Source organism: Scaptodrosophila lebanonensis, unplaced genomic scaffold (assembly GCF_003285725.1).
Source record: "Scaptodrosophila lebanonensis strain 11010-0011.00,11010-0021.00 unplaced genomic scaffold, SlebRS2 tig00001415-arrow-pilon, whole genome shotgun sequence".
NCBI classification, from domain to species: Eukaryota; Metazoa; Arthropoda; class Insecta; order Diptera; family Drosophilidae; genus Scaptodrosophila; species Scaptodrosophila lebanonensis.
In genome coordinates, this window is record NW_022060742.1 from 10,332,070 (window position 1) to 10,356,965 (window position 24,896).

At 41.7% G+C, this 24,896-nt stretch overlaps 5 protein-coding genes across 6 annotated transcripts; 1 reads left to right on the top strand and 4 right to left on the bottom strand.

Annotated features, from left to right (window-relative positions):
* Positions 1 to 100: 100 nt before the first annotated feature.
* Positions 101 to 1,678, bottom strand: LOC115632635 (probable fumarate hydratase, mitochondrial). Its single transcript, XM_030529864.1, has 2 exons — positions 1,483 to 1,678; positions 101 to 1,428 (listed from the first exon to the last, which is right to left on the bottom strand). The coding sequence occupies exons 1-2, from the start codon at positions 1,666 to 1,668 to the stop codon at positions 160 to 162; spliced, it is 1,455 nt and encodes a 484-aa protein (XP_030385724.1). The 5' UTR covers positions 1,669 to 1,678; the 3' UTR covers positions 101 to 159.
* A 151-nt stretch (positions 1,679 to 1,829) lies between these two features.
* Positions 1,830 to 2,790, bottom strand: LOC115632792 (probable fumarate hydratase, mitochondrial). The gene is made up of 5 exons (XM_030530043.1): positions 2,746 to 2,790; positions 2,475 to 2,685; positions 2,297 to 2,371; positions 2,010 to 2,240; positions 1,830 to 1,891 (listed from the first exon to the last, which is right to left on the bottom strand). The coding sequence occupies exons 1-5, from the start codon at positions 2,788 to 2,790 to the stop codon at positions 1,830 to 1,832; spliced, it is 624 nt and encodes a 207-aa protein (XP_030385903.1).
* Positions 2,791 to 3,262: 472 nt separating this feature from the next.
* Positions 3,263 to 4,677, bottom strand: LOC115633098 (aldose 1-epimerase). The gene is made up of 2 exons (XM_030530479.1): positions 4,528 to 4,677; positions 3,263 to 4,458 (listed from the first exon to the last, which is right to left on the bottom strand). The coding sequence occupies exon 2, from the start codon at positions 4,424 to 4,426 to the stop codon at positions 3,284 to 3,286; it is 1,143 nt and encodes a 380-aa protein (XP_030386339.1). The 5' UTR covers positions 4,427 to 4,458; positions 4,528 to 4,677; the 3' UTR covers positions 3,263 to 3,283.
* Positions 4,678 to 4,972: 295 nt separating this feature from the next.
* LOC115633099 (ORM1-like protein) lies at positions 4,973 to 5,820 on the bottom strand. Its single transcript, XM_030530480.1, has 3 exons — positions 5,604 to 5,820; positions 5,380 to 5,531; positions 4,973 to 5,316 (listed from the first exon to the last, which is right to left on the bottom strand). The coding sequence occupies exons 1-3, from the start codon at positions 5,778 to 5,780 to the stop codon at positions 5,181 to 5,183; spliced, it is 465 nt and encodes a 154-aa protein (XP_030386340.1). The 5' UTR covers positions 5,781 to 5,820; the 3' UTR covers positions 4,973 to 5,180.
* A 131-nt stretch (positions 5,821 to 5,951) lies between these two features.
* Positions 5,952 to 13,653, top strand: LOC115633101 (mediator of RNA polymerase II transcription subunit 1). Of its 2 annotated transcripts, none has more exons than XM_030530481.1 (4): positions 5,952 to 6,273; positions 6,335 to 7,615; positions 7,668 to 9,601; positions 11,856 to 13,653. In XM_030530481.1, the coding sequence occupies exons 1-4, from the start codon at positions 6,237 to 6,239 to the stop codon at positions 13,245 to 13,247; spliced, it is 4,644 nt and encodes a 1,547-aa protein (XP_030386341.1). In that variant the 5' UTR covers positions 5,952 to 6,236; the 3' UTR covers positions 13,248 to 13,653. The 2 variants fall into 2 exon arrangements, with proteins under 2 accessions (XP_030386341.1, XP_030386342.1); XM_030530482.1 differs by having other exon boundaries at positions 5,954 to 6,273; positions 11,861 to 12,295.
* The last annotated feature ends 11,243 nt before the right edge of the window (positions 13,654 to 24,896 follow it).

Here is a 24,896-nt window from a genome sequence, read left to right on the forward strand (position 1 = left end):
AATAGCACTTTGGGGCTTTTAGCATAAAAAAGAATGTGTATGTTTATGTAAATGGGGACTGACAGTCTGGGATATGGCTACCAAAACACACAGATACTTGTGTATTGGACATGCTGAAGTGGGACTTTATTTTCTCAAACAAACTAAATAAATTCCATACTATATTGGACCGAGCATATCTTCTGGTCGCACCCATTCATCGAATCTCTCCTCGAAAATGCCCGCCTTGATGGCTTCCTCTCTCAGTGTCGTTCCATTTTTGTGAGCCGACTTTGCAATTACAGCCGCGGCATCGTAGCCAATGTGTGGGCCTAATGCCGTGACAAGCATCAGGGATTCGTTCATAATCTGTTTTATTTTAGCCGTGTTTGCTTGGATGCCCTCCAAGCAGTTGAAGCAGAAGGTATTTAGACCATCGCCCAAAAGTGTAATAGAACGCAACACATTCGAGACAATAAGCGGCATAAAGACGTTCAACTCAAAATGTCCGTTGGAACCACCCACAGTGACGGCGACCTGGTTCCCCATCACCTGAGCGCAAATCATGGTCATAGCCTCGCACTGTGTGGGATTTACCTTGCCCGGCATTATTGAACTACCGGGCTCGTTCTCGGGCAAACTGAGCTCACCGAGCCCGCAACGCGGTCCGGAACCCAAAAAGCGAATATCATTTGCCATCTTCATGGTACTAATGGCGATGGTGTTCAGTATGCCATGCACTTCCACCATAGCATCACGAGCGCCAAGAGCCTCAAAAAAGTTGGGGGCGCTGACAAAAGGCAAATTAGTTAGCTTGGAAATGCGCTCGGCACACTTTTTCGCGAAGCCTGCTCGGGTATTGAGACCGGTGCCTACGGCAGTCCCACCTAGAGCCAGCTGATAGAGACGAGGCAAAGTTGAGTCTAGACGTTTCAAGCTATTCAAAATCTGTTGCTTGTATCCGCTGAACTCCTGGCCTAGTGTCAATGGCACAGCATCCATTAAGTGAGTTCTCCCGATCTTGATGATGTCCTTCCAGTCTTTCTCCTTCTTTTCCAACGCCGCAATGACCACTTTAAGTGATGGGTAGAGGGTTTCCTTCAGCTCTATGGCCACAGCTATATTGATGGCCGATGGAAATGTGTCGTTTGAGCTTTGTGACATATTTACGTGGTCATTGGGATGAACAGGATCCTTGGTGCCCAACTGGCCACCAAGTAGTTCAATTGCACGATTGCTTATAACCTCGTTCACATTCATATTTGTCTGAGTACCGGATCCCGTTTGCCAAATTACCAGCGGAAAGTGATCTTCATCGTAGAGTTTTCCAGAAATCACATCGTCGGCAGCCTTTGAAATGATCGAGCTAATGGACTCGTTCAAGCCGAATTCTTTGTTAACCTCAGCTGCTGCCTTTTTCAATACTCCCATGGCCGTTATAATAGCACGCTGAGGATGTAGTAAGTAGGGACAGAAGGTTTGGAGAAAGTGATGAAAACTTACAGGCATGCGTTCCTCCATACCCCCAATGGGAAAGTTCATCAGCGAACGCATGGTCTGTGCGCCAAAATAGCGATCTAGCGGAACATTTACGGATCCCATGGTGTCGTGTTCCACGCGTGTGTCGGGCACAACAAGACGCGTGAGCTTGTAGATCAAGCAAAGCAATTCCTTTTGGTCGAACGACATGTTGTCTAGTTTAAAAATATATGAAATACGATTACCCGCCCCAAGATGATAATGAAAGCCAGACAACTGCGATCGGAATCGATCGAAATGATGTGACACTTTTGAGGAACAAGTGTTTAAATATATTTATTTGGTGTCGCATCAATATTTCCTCGACGCTTTCACTTTAACCTTATGAACATACTTGGGAAATCCGGATGGTTCAGGGAACGGGGATACTTATCTATTTGTGAACAGAAAGAGCTGTTTACAAACGTAAAGAGAAACTGATTTATTTTGCAGTGCGAGTGGCTTTTATTATTCTTGAATTTACTTAAATTTAAAATTTTGGCTGAGCTCACCAAGGCCACAACGTGGTCCGGAACCCAAGAAACGGATATCATTGGCAATTTTCATAATGCTGACAGCTATAGTGTTTAGTGCACCATGAACCTCCACCATGGCATCACGGGCAGCTAAGGCCTCGAAGAAATTGGGTGCTGTTTCGAAAGGTAAGCACGTCAGTTCCGCGAATCCCTCCGCGAATCCCTTTCGTGTGTTCAGACCAGTGCCGACAGCTGTACCCCCAAGAGCTAAAAGACAGCATCGGGGCGCTTGAGAGCGTTAGTGAGTTGTTGTGCGTATCCACTTAATTCCTGGCCTGGGGTCAGAGGCACGGCATCTTGCCGCTTCAGACTCAGACGCTTCATCAGTTCAATGCCAACTGAAATGTGTATTCGAGCTCTGAGACTTATTTACATGATCGTTGGGGTGTACAGGATCTTTGGAGCCTAAGGTCCCATCGAGCATTTCAATGGCACGATTACTTATAACTTCATTCACATTCATGTTGGTCTGAGTACCGGAGCCTGTTTGCCAAATCGGCAGAGGAAAGTGATTCTCATCGTAGAGCTTGCCCGAAATAACCTCGTCCGCTGCATTGGATATAGCTGTGCTGATCTTGGCATCCAAGCCAAACTCTTTATTCACTTCGGCGGCAGGCTTCTTCAATATACCCATGGCCTGCACTACGGCCTTCTATTAAGGTAAAGGGTCCCTAAGACAAGATGTGCTTCTGATTACTCAGCAGCTACTTACAACGCATAGTCTGGGCTCAAAAATAGCCTCCTCTGTGCGCGACATGACGAAATCTTTTAATTGAAACCCGTCTCGCTGCAGAAATTAAAAAAAAAAAAGATGTAGACTGACATGACAGTCTGGGATACAATTACCATAAACGTTTATTATAATTGTAAATTGGATATCAATGGCATCGTATTTATCCTCGAAAACGACCGCCCGGATGGCAGCCTCTTAAGTGTCGTTTGCAGTCGCTGGGTCTAAGCGAATGTGTTGAGCTTTGAGACATGTTTACATGGTCATTGCGATGATCCAGACGGACGGACATGTCGAGATCGATTCGGCTCGTTAAAAATATATATACTTTATGGGGTCGGAGATGGCTCCTTCTCCCTTTTAACCCTACAGATATAGGGTATAAAAATATACGATTACCCGTCGCTAGGTGATAATGAAAACCGGAAAGCTCCGATGAACAAGGATCGAAATGTTGTGTCACTTTTGAACTACACGTAAATAACTATATCCGATAATCTTGCAATTAAATTTTCCAGCTTTATTTATTTATATTTTTGGTGTCGCAACAACACTTCCATGACTCTTCGACTCTAAATTCGTATACAACCTCATGTACATACTTTTCGCCCGGACTCAGAAATACCGATGGGAACTCCGGATGGTTCATAGAATCGGGGTACTTCTCTGTTTCTAAACAGAAGGAGCCATGCTTCACATAATGTGTACAGCCCTTGCCAATTACAGGATTATCGCCACGCGACTCATCCGGCAAATTGTTGGCCGTATAGAATTGCACTCCCGGCTGATTGGTCCAGATTAATAGGGCGCGTCCGCTCGGAGGATGTAGTACCTTAGCCACCATATTTATTCCCTTTACGTCCGGATCACTGTTCACAACAAAACAATTGTCATAACCCTTAATTGGACGATCTTCGAATTGCTTGAGGCGATCGCCCATTAGAACAGGCAGGCGCAGATCGAATACTGTGTCGTCTACGGGCAGGAATTTCCCTGTTGGTATCTGCGCCTCATCCGTGTCGATAATCTTTTCAGAAATGATCTCCACAGTGTGCTCGGCCAAAGCTTTGGGGCCAGCTGCATGCCCAGCCAAATTAAAATAGGCATGGTTGGACAAATTCACTGCCGTCGGCTTATCCGTCGATGCTTCGAAAATCACCCCAAAACGGTTCTGATTGTCCAACCAGTAGTGTATTAGCGTGGTAAGTTTGCCCGGATAGCCCTCATCCCCATCCGGCGATACATGGCGAAAGGTTAGGCGATCTTCGGACTTGCGTACGACTTCCCAAATGACGCTATCAAATCCAATGAAACCGCCGTGCAGCTGAAACGTGTTCTGGAAGTTTTTGGTAACCTCAATTTTTTTGTCACCAATCATGAACTCGCCATTGGCTACACGATTCGCGACGCGACCCAAGGTGCCACCGAAGTAGGCAGCTCGTGTGGATATATAACTAGCTATATCATCAAAGCCGAGACAAACATCATCGACCTTCTGAAACGCATCTGGCATGCGTACACTTTGGATAATCGCGCCAAGCGTTAACACTGACACAGACATTTGGTTGGAGTTGGTTAGCGTATAACGACGCACCATTTCCGGGGCCTTGGTGTACGGATTGACGGCCAGTCCGAAGATTTCCTCCTCCAAAGTCACGGGCATGTTGTTGATAGTGTCTTTAGTGTAGTTGTCAGCTGGAAAATTTAATTGTTTTAGTTCATTTGACTTAAAGACAGATAATACCGAGTATATAGTTTGCTCACCTGTGCTGCGCGTCTTGTCAATTGATGCTTGCAGGCGATGTTCACAAAGTCAAAGAGGGCACACCGAACTGATTAATTTTGTAGTGCGAGCGGCTTTTATTGTTAGTAATGGCACGTATCCGATGGCTTAGTGTGAGTGGGCAGCGACGTCGACGGCGTCCACAGAGTTTATAATACATGGGTAGTAATTAGACGACAGCAAAATGAGCAATCGACCTGAGAGCGTCGCATGGAGATTCAAATGTCTGGCTACTGCCAATTTAGTTGGCGACGTAGCGCAAATCTCAATGCACTCGAGCATTGCCAATTGTTGTTTAGCTATTTTACTTAGTCTATCATATACATACATTTAAAGATCCACACTTACATATAAATCGCGCCCATTCTCTGCCAGCAGCGAAATGCTATCAGCTTTCTGTTATTTAACAGCCACAGCTCTTGACTTTTAACACTCTTGTTGTTTTTGTTTTTTACATTGTACATTTGCGAATGTATTATTTTCAGTATACTATATACAGCAGAAATAATATATTAAACTAGGTATTAAGAGTAGTACCTGCACCAGAAATTCATAACAAGCAACACTTGCTCAGTCTACAGATGGTAAGCCTTAGGCTGGCACTCAAATCCTTTTCTATCCAAAGTGCTCCTTCTTAGTATTTGTTTATATTGAATAGCCGTACGCCATGAAATTGCGGCAACTTTGGCAGCGTGACCACGACAAGCGATATAAAATTAGCGATAAAGTGCTCCGTACTATTTCGAGTATACAGACAAGTGAGCAGGAAGCTGCAAGGTGAATGTTCATAGGGATTATGGTGTCTGCAATTATCAAGTATCTATAGTACATACAGAACAATAGGCACGGCAGTTAGGAACTTTCGCGTTCCCGTCATCTGCACTCCATCGTCAATCTGCTCCCAGTGGGTCCAACGTCTAGAGCTATCATTTTCAATGCTCAACCAGGGTGCGCCTTTTATTATATGCAGAAAGTAAAGATGTGCCTGACAAATAAATATTATTATTGCATCGACATTTGTATATTAATTCCGTTAATGCGCAATACTAATATTTACCGCATTGTGCAGCAAATTGGTCACAGTCCAAGCCCAGGGAATACTTATGAACGGAACAGATAACAAAACTAAATGCACTCCAAGCACACCAAGAAAGTAAGTCAGCCATAGACCACGTGCACGTAGCCAAGAGCTATTTGGATTGGGTTCGCCATGACCGCCAGCAATTGATGTCATTTTAAGTGCGTTTTATAATCTCCGGTTTGAGTGATGACCGACTTTTGTTTATTTGCAGAAAATTAGCCGATCAGCTGTTTGAGTATGTAGTACTTTTCCACCCGATACCAGTACACGTAAAAAGTAACCACAAAGTTCTGTAGTGCTATCCAAAGGGCTGCGCAACACTGTGAATGGCAATTTTGCCGTTGCGGCGTTGGTTTCTTCAAGACCGAAAATTTGTTATTTTGTGGTTATAAACATGGTTTACAAAATCAATTATTGCTTAAATGTACTGATCTAATGTTAATGTGCAACAAAAAAGTGGAAGACAACAGTTTAGAACGGAATTAAGCGTGAAAAATGACTGCGAAAAATTATTGAAAAAAAGTGCCGCGCGTGTGTGTATATGCGCATAATTGCGGCTCCTTAGGGGTGACAACAATTCAAAGAATAGCGACAGATTGAGGCGCAAAAATGAGCGGAGCAAACGCAAGATCAGCGGCAAATGCTGGTATACCTAATATTGAGTATATATCTATTTGTATTTTTACTAATGGACTTTTACCACATAGCCGGCTTTGTCAGCCACATACCCAGCATTGAGGAGAAGAACAAGCAGATACAGCAGGAGACGATGATGGAGAAATTGCGTGCCAAGTATCGGAATAAGCCAAAAACCTATGAGGAAATAAAAAAGTCGGTGCGCATGTATTTCATAGAGAAGCATTATCCGCTTGATCCGCTGTGCAAGGCGACACTCCAGTCAGCGCTGGACAAGCTTCAGCATTATATTAAGGTCACCTCGCGGCATGGTTTGGTGGAGCGCTTGGAGAGCTTGTCACGTCAGTTGGGCTTGAAATTCGTTGAGGATCAGCAGTTGCTATTTATTTCGACAGACATGTTCTACGTAGAGATTCAGCTAGATGCCAGTGGCAATTTATCTGACGTTAAGGTGCACCACGAGTGCAAAATAGACCAGCAGTCGAGTGAGCTGGTAAATTGCCTTAAACGCGGCGATTTTGCCGACTTCACTGTACAGCTGGAGGGTCTGTCCTCGATCTATCAGTTAAATGCCGAGCCAAAGGTTAAGAAGAAGGCATTTGTGGCACTGCAAGCCATGGAGACGGACATATACAATCTATATCAAACTCAAAACCACAAGGGGGACAGCTATGACATTATGAGTAACTCAGCCGTTGGCTTGGTGCTCCAGCGTCGTGGTGGCCATCCCATGAAGCTCACCTACTTCTGCCCGCCCATACATTTGCCGGAAGGCGAGAATAAAGCGACATGCGACTTTACCATTGAGCAGGTGATGCGAAGTCCAAACGGATTGAGTGCTACAGTCAACCTAGAAGGCTCCTCGGCAAATAAACTACAAATAATGCCTATCGTGACCTTTTCCCGCGATGCCCAGACTGGCTTGGATATGCCTACATATGCGCCACTAACACAGAATAACTCGATGTTGATGCCAGCAACTTATGTGCTACGCCTAAACAAACCCATGCCCGTTTGCTATGAGACTTTGCGTGCTCTGGGTTTGCCACTGACGGGAGAGGCGGGCAGCGGCGTTGAAACGACGCCTGCGACAACGGTTATGAACTTAATTGTGCAAACAGCCTCGAGAAATGCCATTAAAAACACACAAAAGGGTCTCTATGTAAATCTGCCCAAGGAAACGCATTGCTACTTCTTTACTGATAATCGAAAGCTGCAGGGGACTATAATTTCATCTCTTCCATTCACGGAGCCATCGCAAGTGCCCAGAATTATAGCGTTCCTCAAAAAACAGGCACTCTTCTACACGTTGCTTTCGTCATGCGTACGCGAACAGCAGAAACAATATAATGGTGAGTTGATCCATTCCTTACAGGCACAGAAACTAATGGGCATGTCTTCCAGATATGGACAGCACTGTTATATTGGAAGTAACGGCCGTGTCGTTTAACCAAATAACCGTAGAATTGCAGCATCCCTACGAAGAGTCGTTGGCTACTGTGGATTTTCTGCTCGAGGAGGGTCAAGCCACATGTACCATTTATTGCTTGAGCAATAACTATGATCTGCTCTCGCAAAAGCTAACGCGCACGGTGCGGAAAGTGTTATCCATTCCAATGGTTATTTACAAATTGCTCAAGTGTTGGGACGAAGAACATCAGCAGAAATTGCAAGGAGTGATTGGCACTGGAGTGGGGGGTGGCGGCGGTAGCGCAGGTTTTGGAAACAACAGCAGCAATACTGGCGGTTCAATGCCCAACACTGGCGGCAATAGCTTCGGCCAGTTTGGTATGGAAGCCAGTTCTGGAGAAGGCGGTGGCACTTTTACGAGTATAAGTAGCCTTAAAATGGACTCCAAGGTGCGTTCGCTGGCTGATTCATTTGCCGCATCCACCTCCGCCGCAGCAGCCATAGCAGGTCTGATTAATTTGAAGCGTGAAACGGATCCTCATGCAACAGCTGGCGCATCGGGAGCCACGCCGCCGGTGTCTAAAATGGACCTCAATGTGCCAACTGGGGCACAGGCTGCGGGGCAGGGCAAAAGTAGCGACATTGAGATAGCGGACAAATACAAAAATATCTGGAAGGATAAAACACCTAATTTAAAACACTGTGTCAGCATTACGCCCATTCCAGGCGATGGAAAACTGCAATCTCAGTCGCAGGGACAGCAACAACAGGTGCCCAACGCCATGGATGTAACACGCACGGGTGGCATTGAAATCATACCATTGAATGCGCAGGCGAGCAACAACAGTGCAGCAAGTTCCAATGCAGCCGCTACTACTATCACCATTACGCCGATAACGGGTAAAGAGACTTCCTCTAAGGAGAAAAAATCTGGTAGCAGTAGTAGCGGTTCCTCAAGTGTGGGGGGCAGTAGCAGCGGCGCCACAAAGCGACCACACGATGGCGGTGGCAGCAGCAGTGTCAGCGGTTCCAGCACAGGCTCGTCAGAGCAAAAGGAGAAGAAGCGAAAAAAGAAACGAGATGATTCTCCTATGGGCCCGCCCGAGAAGGTGTATTCGCGTCAAAACTCACCTGCTGCCGGCAGCGATCCCACCTCAGCTAGTGGTGTAGTTCGCAAGTTTTCTTCGCCCTCATCCTCGCCTAAGGGTGGCGGCGGCGGCAGCAGTTCTGCCAGCTGTGCTGGTCTTATGGCCGGAGTACCACCTGGCACCTCACTCTCAGCACGACCCAGCCCCAAGCACTCACCGGTGTACAGCAGTCCCAAGCACAATACTGCCTCGAATAGTCCCAAATCTCCATTTGGAACGCACTCACCCAAGCACGGCTCCTCGGGGAAGCCGAGCATGTCCACCTTAAAAAGCGCTACAGCAGCCACTAGTCTCAGTCCCAAGGGTGAGAAGCCAGGCAGTGGTGGAACGGCAGGTGTACCTTCTAGTTCGACGGCTACGTCTGGTGGCAACAGCGGCTCTATGGTGCGTTCATTTGCCAGTGTGGGCGCCCCTGTGCCGCCTTTGGCTAGCAGTGTTGGTGGCGGTGTTAAACGCGACAAGGATAAATCGGGTGGCAGCTCCGCAAGCACGGGATCAGTTTCGAATGTGGTTAATGCCGCTTCTAATGTCGCAGGCGTATCGCCAGCCACTGCAGCCAGCGTTGTTGCTGCAGTGGCAGCGGCAGCTGCCCTTAAGAATTCACAACAGCAGCAACAACAGCAGCAGCAACAACACCAACAACAGCAACTAAAATCTTCAGTGGCCAGTCTATCGCATTTGGCGGCGGGCGGTAATTTGAACGACTATGCTGTCGCGGCAGGTGCCGCTGCAGCTGCCTTGGAGTTAAGCGCTTTGCGCAAGGGCATGGCAGGAGGTGCGGTAAGTCCGTTTTCATAATGCGTAGCTCTCGCTCTTGGCCACCTCCTACATGTAGCCCTTAGATTGTAGCTCTAGAATTTTTAACCCGTAGTTAACTTTTATTTGTGTGCGTGTGTGTGCGTGTGTATAGGTGCATGGAGAGTACACCCTTCACTTTGGCTCGACCATCTAACCAACCAGCCTATTGCGATAACATCATGAAATGGTTAAATGCACTCCAAAACAGCAACTCTAAATAAATTGTACGCTAAATTTATGCACTTTGTTCTGATGAAATAACTTGTTAACTGATTTAAACTGATTTTCTGCAGTAGTCATGATTTTTACTATTATTCTTATTATTTTTGTTCTGTATTTTCTGTTTGATTGTAAATACAATATATAATTATGTACATTATGCACTTATGCCCTCTGCCTGTTTTATTTATTTATTATTAATATAAGCAACGTTGGCCCTTTCTCGCATGCACATTTATTAAAATTTTTGGTCAAGGGGTGTGTCTCATTGGTGTCGGTGTCAGGATTTTTTCTTGACTTTCCTTGTCTCTTTGCCAGTCGTTGAAGAAAGTTCAATTTCGATTATGATTGCATGTCTGGCCAAGTCCTGTGAATCTACCTGATGTTAAATCTTCAATACAATTTAATAATTTTGTTTCTGTATCAATTTTCACTTGGTTCAAAGAATTGTTGGAGATGTCTCTTCAAATTTTCATCTGAATATCCCTCCATTTTTGGTAAAATGGAATATTATGGCATTTTTTTCGGTTTGTTCTTTATACTGGAACGTACTGTACCGTTTCGATTAAACAATAGTTTTGAATTTTTCCTTGTTTAGTTTCGGCTCGATTCGCTGATTTGCTATAGATAATTTGATGAGCTCCCTGTGAGTTCGCATTACCTTTCCATTATTATTTTCTCACCTTTATGTGATTTCAAACATTTTAACAACACAGACTGTAAATAGTCCCAACAGCGGATTACGGTATGATATGTAGGCTAAGAGCAATATTTGGTAGTTAATTAATTAATTAATCAGCATTGTTAGCACAAAACGTAATAACATCTAATACATTCACGATTTCTAGATTAAACAATGCATAGTTTTAGCTAAATTAATGAATTGTAAATATTGCGAATGGATAACTAAAAACTAATACAATTAAATTCAAACCGACTGCATAGCTGCAAAACATGCGTTCGTAAACACGGATGGTTGGGGATATTTTATTGTTACTACTAAACTCAAAAAACTCATCTTTCATTCCTCACTGTTGGCGGCATATGCTGAACATATTTTGACAAGGGTCCTGTTGGTCAGACCTAGGTTCGATGACATCCAACTTTTACAAAAGAACTTTACAAGATTGAAAAGGCGACTAGACATATTCTGTGCATCGTTTTTGCTTCTACTATTATTAACAATTTAAATTGCCAATAAAGTCGTATTTCTTTTGGCATCTGTTGATTTTGTAAGATGTCTGGTTTAGTATCGGGTTGGAGTAAAAAAACCATCACCGTAATAGAATGACATTCCTACAATTGGTACTGGATTCACATTTTTTGTTATCATTTCATGTTTCGATTTGTCATTAACATACAATCAATCAATCATTTCGGTTTTCAATTGCCATTCAAATTTTTCTTGATTTTAGTTCGAGCTGAGAGATTTTCTTTAATTATTTTCGGTACCATTTATGAAGCTTCTGCAGATAGGGCTGTTAATTTATTTGTATTTTATACAATATTCTTATCTACATTTGAAAAATCCTCTAAATGCATTGCTGCCATATATTTGTAAATACATTCTAAGTAATTAAAACTAATATAAACTCTATACTAAAATTTAGTTGATTGTTAAATAACAAACTTCTTCGAGAATAACTTTACAAGACTACACAAATTTGTGCGCAAATTGTTTGCCATTCTAACCCTGAGCGAGCTTTTGCCAAGCCTCTTTTCTTGGTACGAGTACGGGGGTGTGTGCGTGTTTGTACGTGTGTGTGTAATGTGTATGATATAATGACTAATTACTAACGTGTCTACCCTCTTTCTCTTCCCCCCTTCTCTCTCCCGCACACATGCTGTTAATGCTGTATATTTTGATAATTTTACATATTATTCTCGACGCTGCCTTAACTGTGGCTATGATTTCTGATTTTGATTTTAATTTTGGTTTAATCGTTTGTCATCAACTGCCTCGTTGTTTTTTCGCACTTCCACACAAACACAAAAAAACACACGCTTACTTTGTCAGGTTAGTTTGATGACGTCGACGGCAGCTTTGGCAGCACAAACAACAACAATAACAACAACAGCAGTGCCAGCAGCAACAACAGCAGCAGCAACAGCAACAATGTCGGCGTCAGCAGCAACATCAATAGCAACAACAATGCCACTGGGAACAGCGGCCTCATCAATGCTGGCAACATCAACATCATTAGCAGCGGGAGCGGTGTCGGGGTCGGGGTCGGCGTCGGTGTCGTCAGCAACAGCAGCAGCGGGAGCAGCAACAACAGCAGCAATGCAAATGTCCCAACAGCCAGCAGTAGTGCCACATAGTAGCACAAGCGCAGGCGGCGGATTGGTCACTAGTGGCTGCACCGAAGCCGCCGGCAACATCGGCAGCAGCAGCGCTCAATCAACGGAATATATGGTGAAGACGAGCAGTCAGGAGGGCCTAAAGCTGACCATAAATAAGACGAGCAATAGTGGTAGTGGAGCTGGTGGTGGTATTGGAGGTGGCAATAACAACAATAACAATAAGAGCGGGGGCGCTGGACATGCGTCCAGTGGTGGCGCCAGTAAGACGAAGAGCAGCAGTGGTTCGACCACTAGCAGCCTTAAGAAACAGCACACTGGCTTAAAACCGGGAGTGAACAGTGGTCCAGCTTCAAAAAAAGCGTCGGGCAATTCCTCTTCCTCCTCTTCATCGTCATCATCATCCAGCACCAAGCATGTATTTCAAAAGGCCAACTCGTCCGGCAATTTAAGCAATAAGTTGAGCACCACCGGCGGTGGCGTGCCTCTAACCAAGAGCAATAGCACTAATTCATTTGGGTCGGAGCATGCGCCACCACGTCGTCGACCTAGCGTTGGGGGTTTGGCCATTGGTGGCGTGCGAAAGGGCAGCAGCTCGTCGGCAGCCAGCTCGGGTGCCGTGTCTCCGGCGGCATTAAGCGGTTCCATGTCACAGCCGCCGCCGCGCTTCGACCATCACACCGATATGATGACCATACTGCAATATGCATCACCTAGCATGGCCGCCAGCATGGAGGGTTTCATCAAGGGCCTGCACAACAAATTCCAAATACCCAAATTGTCGCAGCGTGGCAGCGCAGGCGGTGGTGGCACCACAACTGGGCGCACAGAAGCAGCTGCGGGCACTCCACTAACATCTCAGGAGAGCCACAGGGCAACGGAGCCACCACAGGTACCGAGCGCTAGCGATATAGCCGCAATGGCTGCCACTTTGGCGGCCACACCTTCAACCAGTGGGAGTGGGAGTGGAATTGGCATCTCAATGACATCACAGAAGCCACCACCACCACCCGCAAGCGCGTCCGATATGTTGCTCAATTTGACGAGCGGTGCCGTTGCCAACGATGGCATCGATGAGGAACTGCTGGCCAGTTTGGCTGGCGAATGACAGTCTCTTCGTGCTGCTCTATGCGGCTACCAGCGCCTGGCAGTATGCTATAGTTAATTATTTTAGTGCTAATATACCCGGCCTCCGCGGCGCTCTGCATTTGTTCACCCATTTAGAAATTTACCTACATATATCCTCACTATATACTTATTTATATACATAATTATAAATAATAAGGACTGTTCGCTTAGTTGAGTTTCCTATACTTTTGCCTTTTTGAATCTTTCGGAAACAACACAAATTCTTTGGTACAAAAACTGAAAATCGAAAGTCGGCAGAATTATTGCGCGTTGTTTGTTCTTTGAAATCAGCAGTAAGCCTGAAATTTCGGTTTAACATGGCTGAAATGATGATATTAATTTAATATATTTACGGAATTGTAAAGTATTGTTATAAGATACATTAATATGTAATATATACATTTAAAACTAATCACAAAAAAGGCAATATTCAATGGCGGCATCTTCTTGTATACCCTGTACCCGAAGCTTCCATTTTACTAAGCGCATCGATATAGACATGAATGTCGCTTTGTCCGTCTACCTATACCCTGTACCCTGTACTTTTGAGCTGTGACAGCTATGGAGACCAAACTTAATACAAGTATGTACACTCCCCTCTTATCCATATGCACACCAAGGTTATTACAAACCATACACATTTTTTACCTAAGTAGTACCTTAAACAAAGTTGGTATTTATTTATGAAGAGTCACCATATTCTAGAGTTTTATAGCTTTGTGAGATGGGAAGATTACAGGGTATACGAGAGTCGGGCGCACCCGACTCTAACCTTCTACTCATTGACTTTGGGACCACAGTGCTAAGCTACTGAAACTGAACAATGTTGCGTGGTTAAGTTTTGTTAATAATCTGTATGTCTACATATCTGGGAGTACTTACCTTAAATACTCGTTCATTGCTACAATATACGCCTAACTATCAAGTTAGGAGTTACATAGGCGCGTTAGCATTTATTATAAATATAATCATGTTTGACAAATGCTGGATATTCATCCTGATATTCTTAATAATAATTTATTTAATACTAACTTCGGATAATAATATGATATCCCAATCTTTGTCAGTTTAGCAATTTATGTGCAAATTGCATTTATCATCGACTTCCATATCCTGTAACATTTTTATTTGGCCATTCCGACATGTCAATCAAATTAATTGAGCTGCAATGTTTTAATAAAGATACGCGTTTCGAAATCAAACAAAAAATATGTCGGAGCAATGAGGCAAGCTGCCGAATTTTTTGAGATGTGTGGAAATGTGGAAGTCATCCAACCTGAAACGGAAGTTCAATGTCAGCCTTTCAGATACATATGTATGTATGTGTGTGCTGCTGATGAGGAAGACATCGACAGTCACATCAACATCAAAACGAATGATGTGGCTGCCACATAGCAACAACTTTGTTAACTTCGTTATGGCTTCGGCTCCAGTTACCGGCTGCCAAGGAAGGAACGAGTGTGCGTCATCTTTTGTTTCCGTTTTGTTTTCTGGCTGCTGATGTAGCCGCAGGCTGTGCCGGAAGCGACCGAATTACTGCGGCAAATTTCATAACTTACACACAAGCTGCCTTAATAAAATTGTCGGCCAGTTGACTAGACTGTGCACATATGATTCTGCAGTAGAAATTCGTTAAAAAGAAATCGCGCGAAATTTTATTTTCCACTTCGTTTCAGTTTCTTGATTTTCTTACCAAACAACATTATACTTTCCCTCTTATTTGTAAGAACTATTTGCATCTGTATTATTTAATAACGTAGGTCGCAAACAAATTAGGGATTCCTAGGGCTTAAAGATACATGGAATAAATTAAAAACAACACAATTTTAGAAAATAAACGTTTTTGAAAAAGTACTTTGCTTACTGTAAGTGGCAATAACTTCTATGTTTGCCAAACGTTTTTCATCAAATGTTACTAACTTCATTCTCAATGCCTTTGCCTCGACTACAGAAGTACGAAAAAGCCTTTAAATATTTGGTTCTTGGTAATATTTTTGTCTCAAATTTAATTGCCTTTTCTCTATGGATGCTGTGACTTAAAAGCTGTTCTCTGGAAAGCGTAAAGCTAAAAACAAGCTATTTTAAAGAATATGAAGTCCATTGGTATTCGAAGATATTTTTTACAATTTTCCATCTCCTTTCTAAAAGTCTTTATATTTTTACAACTTTCTTAAAAGTAATTTTAAATTCAATTTCAATGTAAAGTTTAAAGCTATTACAAGCTGGTGATATTATTAATGAGCTTTGAAGGGATCTTTCTAAGCCGAAGTTACTACTCTTAACATTTTTCCTCCATTTATTTCGATATGCAACCCAACAATATCTTTTTATATCCTTCACACTGTCATCCAAGGGCGTAGGAAGGGGGGCTGTTGCCCCAAACCCCTAGGAAAAATTTTGCCATATAAAGTCAACCACACGTTCATTATTATGACGCAATATTTTTCCCTATAATGGATCTGAGTTGGATTTGTTGAAGTTTTGCATTGATCATATGCATAACTTATTTTTTAAATGCATCGTGCATTATTTAATCAAAATTTTAATGTTTTGGCGCCCCTTTGGTAAAAGCTGCCTACGCCCTTGCTGTCATCACTTACAATACCAAGTAATTCTTGGAACCGTTTCTATGTGGTACAAGTATAGTCTGATATTTTGAATATCGAAAGGTTTGCTTGTTATACTTTATTGACGATGCGTTTTTTTTTTGCCATACGACTGCCTATTTAAAATACGTGAAAACATATCTTAGATGTAACATTAAAAGCTAAGTATCTCATCGAAATATCTGGGGGAAATATTGATTTTTGATAAATATTATATATATTTAATCATCTACAAGTATATAGTATATATTTTACCCAACGTGGAATTGGTGAAAAGGTCTATGCAAGTAAAAGTGTGGCTATATTTAAGTGATATTTCATTATTTCGATCATTTTGATCGAAAACCGTACTACGTGCAATTGGTCAATCTTAAAAATAGTGATTAAAACATTAGTGGATTGGGCTGGTGATGATCATTTAGGTAGCCATAACTACTAGTGGTCTTTATTTCTTAATTTGTGTTTTACTTTCAAAACAAATCAAAATTATACGGGAGGTTATCAAATGTAAAATATGAAGCTGAAAATTACCTGCAATCCTATGACGAACAAATTCTTTAAATAGAAGTTCCACTGTACTTGTGGCTGTCTCTTTTTTTACACCCATACATGTAACGTAACTGTCGCCTATGTGGGCCACCATTTGATTTATGTATACGACCTTATAGCATTTTCAAAATTTAATTTTCATGTTCAATTGTACGGCACTGACGTGCGGCCTGACAGTCGACTCATAGAGAAGCCCAATCCCCAGTACCCCACACAAAAACATAAAAAAGAAAGAAAGAAGGAAAAAAACTTTACCGCATTTCCAATTTAATGAACCCCCGTCGAGTATGCGATGCAAAGACTTGCCACTTACCAGCTGGCTGTCGTTCGATTCGGGACAATTTTTTACACTTCAATTAGCCGAAAAAGCCCGGAATCAGGCATCAGGGTTAGGCCACAAATCAAATTTCTCTAACCTCCCGTCGCGTGGCGTCGCCAGTGGCTAATTTAACTTAATTAGCTCAATCATGTGCATGATTTCAGAAAGCGCGCCATGCCTTGGCCTCGACTCGCAACATGGCTGCCGTGATTGAGTTTAGTGGCAGGAAAAAAAAATGGCCTTAAAGCTGCCGGAGCACGTATTGGTTTTACATTAAGCCTCGCCGTTAACCGACTTCCTTTTGTGCGCCGCTCGGCTAAATGAAAGCAGAATCCTAGCAGCCGGAAAACCGAATTTACATAGAATATCGACAGATTATCGCATAAAGTCGCTTATGGTGCCTGCTGCCCGTGCAACTGCCGCAAAATGCACAGACAGCACTTCTAATGTGCAGCATAAGAGGGACTCAGGAAGCGCTTCATGCCCCTACACTCGAAAAAAGTTGTATGCACAACACTTGGATAATATTTGCCCTCACTCTATACACAAACTCGTATGCTAACAAAACTTTTGCCCTCGACCAGCCTGGCAACGTGTCGTGTGCTCCGTTTCCAGCTTCAGCTCTTCTGTCTTCGTGCATCCTTGTGGAGTCTGTTTTGCTTGACTTTGGAGCACCGTGGTCGGATGTTTGTGTTTGTCTACCGTTTGGTAGTGGGTTAACGGGCGATTACACAAAGTTATAATAAACATCATATGGAGTGGAGCAAGCAAATAGAGCAATTTTGTCGTGGATATGCACACAAGAGGATGCGAATGAACTGTGAAGAACTCTGACATTAGCTCTACTGTTTCTTGTCTACGATGGGTGGGCCTTATTTTCCATTTACTTTGTATGGATATCTTCCGAAGTTAGGAGATAAATCAGGTGTCTTATATTCTTAAATCTACAGTTCAGACATTTCATAGTTCGGAAAATGCCTTAATTCCAAAATTAATTTCATACTTATTGTAGGCCCTTTTGAAACAAAGATTGATTGATTAATGATTGATTAGAATGGCAGGTCAGTTCGTTTATTGGAATGCAGGAAAATAAAAAAATATCGAAAGATGATTACAAGTATTAAGCTTCACATGTTTAAATAGAGCATGGTCACTATCGATAGTAGAGTCCATCGATGTTTTCGATAGTTTTGTATGAATCCATCGACACTATCGATAGTTCCATCGAAGTTTGAATGCAATAAAAAGAATTAAAGAAAAACATTATAATGTATTTAAAGTCACGATCCTATACAATGCTCAAAGGCTGCACATCCAAGGCGATCATACGCATCAGAGCTTTAACCATAATTATTTAATGAGAAGATAAATTTTTGTTAGTGGGTTGAACAAGCGTATTTTGTTGTAAAGGCATTTTTTCCTTAAAATGTTTCCACAATGTTTCTCTATTTGCTGTGGCGCTTTCAATTTTGGGTTCAAAGACTTTTTCCTAAAAAAAAGAAGAAGGAAAACACACATTTTATTAACACAGGACTTACTCATGTGAAACATGTTAACTTTCACTTTTGAGAAATTTGTCCACTTTTTTTCCAACTCCAGCCGTAGCCAACACCACCAATCGACTTCCAGAAATATTATATTTATGGTATTTATATAAATATTAATAAATAAAAATTGCCTTTACCAATTTGCACTATTCCTTTTAACGTGCAGTTCTACGAGCGAACTATTGTTGGTGGCCATAATTCCATCGATAGTTGCAAAAATTTAAAACTATCGATAGTGCTATCGATATTGCTATGCTCTATCAGTATCGAGTTGATATTATGTATTCTTTGTTCAATCATTTGATAAAGACTAAGCTAGGTAGCGGTTTGTTGAAATAACGAGTTAGTGCGAAATTAATAGATGCAGCCTAAAGAGTTATAAGTTCTTATCCTGCTATAATAATGTTTTAAACATTTATTTCATGGCTCGGTAGTCTGGAATTTTAGGAATTTCTAACACTAATTACAATACTGTAGCGCAATTCGTTGAGGGCACTTAGTAACACCTATTAATTCATTACAAAGAATCGAATGCAGTTGAATTGATTATCTTAGCTAAAATACCATTTAACATTTTTTTTTGGGATATTTTTTTTCTTTTAACCCTTAGTGGGACAATCATACAATTTATTAAAAATATCTTGACCTTGGACTTACGGAATAGGAAATTCAGCACAAATGTAGCTAGAATATTAACGTGTGCTGTCATCATGTGTTGGCCTTTCCTAGTAATAACATTTTAGGATATAATTTTCGCCTTGGACAATCGCATGTGTCCTATGCCCCCATAACCCCACTCCAAAAGTAGTCGTTCAGAGTAATAGTATATCAACACTAGTTGGGCGAATCATTTGACAGGCAATATGTACCTAAGCTTAGCACACATGCTCGAGCTCCTTTCCCTTCCCTTTAGACTTTATAACCTGCGCTTAAGTCGCCTTAGTCCGGGCTATAAAGCTGCGCAGTCATGCTTTAGAGCACGTAAGTGCCACGACATGCGCCAAATGCATTTGGAATGCAATTCAATTTCCCTTTGCTGTCGTCGCAGCTACATCTACTTTGTGCGAATGCCAACCCACCTTGGTGGCTGGTTGGGTGAGGGAGTCGTTTAGTTATTGATTAATTTAGGGAGCAGCTTCACTTGGCCTGTCGACGAAGTTGGCGCGGTTTTTCGCAGTTCATTTGCAAGTGTCACGGCCAGCGGCAGTTTAGCCCCTCAGGTGAATTGCTGTCAACAAGAAAAGTCAATATCGTTGTTTTTGCATTTGCAGCTTAAAATGTAAATGAATTTGATTGAAAAACTTGCGCTGCCGCACAATTAAAATGTTAGAAGATGGCTGACGGATGGCGGCTGCCGATTGGCTGTTAGTCTGCCAAGGTGTGCGGCCGTTGCTGTTGTTGTTGTTGCTGAGTGAAAAGTAATTCAAGTTGCTAAAACTTTGGCCATCAAACAAACCGACAGCTGTCTTTATCTGCCCGACGCGACGCGTCGCCACACGCTCTGCTGGCGCTTTGATGTATGCTACAATTTTCTTTATTGCACACAATTTTCCTTTGGGTTCCAAAGCTCAACCCCCGCCATTACTGCTCATGGGCACAGCTAGTTTGTAAAATGTTCGCCAACTTTTGGTCAACTTCTTCCAGTTTTGTTTGTTGTGTCTGTGTGTGTATGTGTATGTGTGTCTGGGTCTGGGTCTGTGCCTGTGCCTGTTTGTTTTTGCTTGCCACAAATCATTTGTTTATGCCCCCGATTTTGTTGCTTCGTTGCTATCGCATATCGCCTTGCCCTGCGATTAATCTTGTGTGGGCAGCCTGCTTAGTTTGTTTACAGTTTCAAAATAGATATTTCCCACTTATAAGTTTTCAGTTCAGTTTTATGAAGTGTCTGGTGTATGGCGTTTACTTATTGATTTGAGTTTTGACGAGCTATTTTGTTTTGCAAGAAAGTTCTACACACACGTACATATGTGGTATGTGTGAATAAAAGTTACCATTTGGGCCCGGCTGCATTCACATATTCGTTTGATTATCAAGCAACAAGCTGTCTCTTCATCATCTTACCCCGACATATAAGCCACGTAAATGTTTTGTTTACTTGGGCCATACGACCTTTGGCATTCGCCTACTCGTATACAAGTATTGCTGTTCTTCGAGACGTGGGCGTGACTTTCATTAACAATGAGAGCTAAAAATTTAAATCAAAATGCAATATTATTACTGCAATTTTTTTTTTTATGAAAAAATCCAAATTGTAGTCATTTCCTCAAATTTTAATGATTAATTTTGAGCTTTAAAATGAATTCTTTTGCTGAACTATATTATTCAATTCGGATTTAAGTGATTTGGTTTGTAAAATCATCTTTAAATAATAATAATTGGTTCATATAAAAGCCATTTTCATTTTTTTTTTTAATGAAGACAGTCTTCTGGAGTTATATAGAAGAGTAGGATATTAATGGGTTTTTAAAATCATCTTTAAATACAGTTAATTGGTTCATCAATATTTTGTCTGAGACATATAGTAGCCATTTATATTTATTTTTAAATTGAGGCAATCTTCTGGAATTATATAGTAGAGTAGGATTTTAATGGGTTTGTAAAATCATCTTTAAATACAGTTAATTCAGTTCATCAATATTTTTTCTGTTTCATATAGAAGCCATTTCTATTTGTTTTTGAACGAAGACAGTCTTCTGAAGATATAGAGTATATTAATGGGCTTGTAAAATCATCTTTAAATACAGTTGATTGGTTTCATTAATTTTTTCTGATACATATATAGAAGTATATACATATATTTAAATTGAGACAGTCTTCTGGAGTTATAGAGTAGGATATTAAGCTGAATGGTCAGTACAGCCTCAAATTTGATTATTTTCAATTATTTGACTGCCTTGAATCTGAATCTGAATTGTAACTTTTTAAGCTATAGTGTAACTCAAGTGTAAATGTACACTCTTGATATTTTTGGTGTCGACTCACGCGCTCACCGCAATCTGCAACTAACACCTGTGCGGCCAAGGCTTTAGTCAACACAACACAGGACAGGCCGAGAGCTTTTTCAAGGTTTTTCAATCAACGTTGGCCATCAATGCCAATGTTTACGCCCACCACAGCCGAAGATATACACACACCTATATTATTATAGGTTGTACGTGTAGTACAGACATGTACACACCAATATGAGGTGCAGATGATGAGCGTAAGGTAAACAACAACAGGCGACCACTCGAGCCCACTATTTATGAGCTTCGAGTCCTTGCCCAAGACATTGCTTATTATGCCTCATGACGCATTTAGTTTGTCGTCGGCAACATCAACAGCGGCGGATACGGTTGGTGGGAAAAGCATCGTTGCTGTTGATGTTGTTCTTATCCGGTTGACAAGGTGATTAGTGCTATCAAGGCTTGCGGCGGGTTGGAAAGTTCAATAAGACCGCCCTCCCCCAACTGCAGAAGCAATCGCTCCTCATTTGATGTAAGAGTATGAGGGGTGTTGCTGCTGTCATTGGCAGTATACTCAAAAAATTGCCAGCACGCACACTGGGTACAATGCCAAGCCCAAAAAACATATGGCACGCCCAGCTGAGCAAGCGTGTAAATGCAATTTCCGTTTGATGCAACCGGAATTACATACACACACCTGACTGACTGACTGACTGACTGAGTGACTGACTGGCAGGCAGGTGCAGAAAACCAAACCCGAAAGGCGAAAGGCAAACAGCATAGACATACAAGTATATGGTACGTATTTTGGCTGGCAAGTCAGGAAAAGCGAACCGAAAATGAAAAGCGAATGCACTTTTTGTCGATATCTGGGGGGAGGCTCCACCTCGCAGTTGCATTTCATTGAACTTATTGTTGCACCGTATTGTTTGCAGGATGGTTCCCTTTCTCCTCAGTGCACAATTATTGACAACGAACAACATCGTCACAGTTGTCCTCGGCGTTCCCTGGCGTCCTTCTCGTCGGCATCGTCTGGCGATTCCGCTTTATTGCGTTTTATGTCCTGCGCTTTTTCATGCGCATTTTATTTGCACAATTTCCACTGCACACTCTTGGCGCAACTTGCGATTGTTGAACGCAATCGCTTGGCTTTCAATATGTTTATAATTTTCCCATTGCCCCCTGCACATAACAGCATCTCATATGGCCAAAGTGCTCATATTTATCAAAGAGCGACGTATTGCTTGCTGTGCCGACATTTTTTAATAACTTGTGGTGGAGGGCATTCAATGCCTCTTAAAGGATCGCGCAAAAGCTATTGAAAGCAACGTGAAATCAGACTTACATATATACAATCACATTAATATGGGTGAAGTAACTGCAGCAATAATATTATTGCTACTTCTTGTGTGCTTTAAATATATATTTAATATATTTATATTGCATTATAATGCTTGTCGACTTAAAGGGTACAACAATTTTTGCAATAGTTACGATGATTAGCTTAAACAATAAACTGTTTACGATTTGCATTGGAGAGGGGGAGGGAGGGAAATTCCAAAATATACATTTTCTGCGTATTCACATAAGGCATCTGGGACTAAAATATGGTGTTCCTAGGTCTTATAGTCTCCGAGATATAGGCGATTATACGAATGGAAAATCGGGAAAATCAGGGGGGGGAAAATCAAAAAAATAAAACAAACTCGTATAGAATACACACATAACGCATCTTTGTGCAAAATTTGGTGTCTCTATGTCTTATAGTCTCTGAGATCCAGGTGTTCATACGGACGGACAGTCGGACAGACGGACAGACAGACAGACAGACAGACTAGGGCTAGATCGACTTGTCTCTATTGGAAATACCCCCAGTTGGTTATTATGTGTCCGACTGCCAAGTTTCACTATGATAGACCGATTTAACAAGAAGTTATAGCCATAAATATATTTGCTGCTACAGCGCTGCTCAAGCGCTGCTTGCGGCTGTTGTTGATGTTGCTGTTTGGTTGACTGCGAAAATGCTTACACAGACACGAATAGATGCGCATAGGCATATATACACTCACACAGACGCAATTGCTATGTAAATGTGCAATTATAAACCCTTTACGTGAGTTCGAATACCGAGAGAGGTAAAATCGATCAAATTTTTTTTTTTATTTTCTTAATTTTTTTATTTTTTATAATTATTGTAAACATATGTACAGAGTATTTCAAAGTCGGGACACCCGACTTTAGCTTTTTTACTTGTTAATATTAAAATATTAAAAATTAATGCAAAAAGTCGAGGAAATTATAGGGAAAAGTTTAGGATAAGATTATGATTGACTGCAGGTCAGGAGACGCAAGCTTTTTGAGTAGAACTGGCACTGGAGGCTGCAAAATTTTAGCTTCACTCTTTGCAATAGCTTCGTAATCGTGCATTTGCCCATTCATTTACAGACCATTACTCAAATGATTCACTAGAAATGGGTCAAAGAACCATCCAAGTGCATCCATTATGACCAACGGCATGATCTCGCTTTTCCGTTAGCCTTTGCCATTTTGCTTAACTGTTTTTATAGCTCAATTAACTGAAAAGCATTGTTTTCAAGGTGTGAAATGCAGAAACACAGACACTTACAATCCTTTCAAGCGCACACAAACACACACGCACAGAAGCATAAAGGAAACATGGTGCAGTTAAATGTCTTGGCTTTTTCCTCGAATGCCAGTTTCAGACTGTGACGGGCGTGGCAGTTTCTGTTGCACTCCACTAATGTTACTATTTATATGCCAAAGATCCGCTGCGTTCTGCGTTTATGGCCAAAACAATTGGCGATGAATAGAAAACTAAAGCGGAATACTCTCGTTTTATTGCATTTGAGATCTGAGCAAAAGTTTTAAAAGCTCATGGGATATACGAATACACGAGTACTTGTACTTATGGATGAAGTTGAATTTGTTCAAGTGAATGAAAAGGTCGTGAATTAAATGGGAATTGTGAGAATTTCAAGTCAAGTTACTATATTTGCGTGAAGTTGGGATTTACTTTGTCGTTCTGCTTACGTTACATGCCCGCAGGACGAACAATAACAACAATAGCTGTTGCAACAACAAAACAAGCAATTAAAATTGCGCCCCAGGCCATCCACTTTTGTTGCCCACAATCAGAAGAGGTGAGCACTTGGTTAAAAGCAATTTTACCGCAATTTCTTGTGCCCTTTCAGTTGGCCGTGAGCTTAAGCGCCGTCGGCCCATCATGTTGTGCAATACGCTGCCCAGCTTAAGATTTCTATCATTTAACAGGTGTCGGTCAGAGGTGGGAGCGTGATAAGTTATGAATTAGCCCGAAATATATGCACATTGTGGGCCAACTTTTCATAAATTATTTGATTTATCGAGGTTAGGTTTTGAGTGAACATTTTTTGAATTAATATACTTATAATTTTTACACTACCTCAGTAAAAGAACAAGAAACGAATGCTAAAGTCGAGCAGGCTCAACTCTTAAATACCCTGTACCACCCCTCAAATAATAAATTAATTTAATTTTATTAATTTAATTAAATTAATTTAATTAATTAACTAATTTAAATATAACATATTCCATAAATGCACACATACATTTACATTTACATCAGAATCGTGTCTATGCGTGTTTGTGTACTTGTACATATGT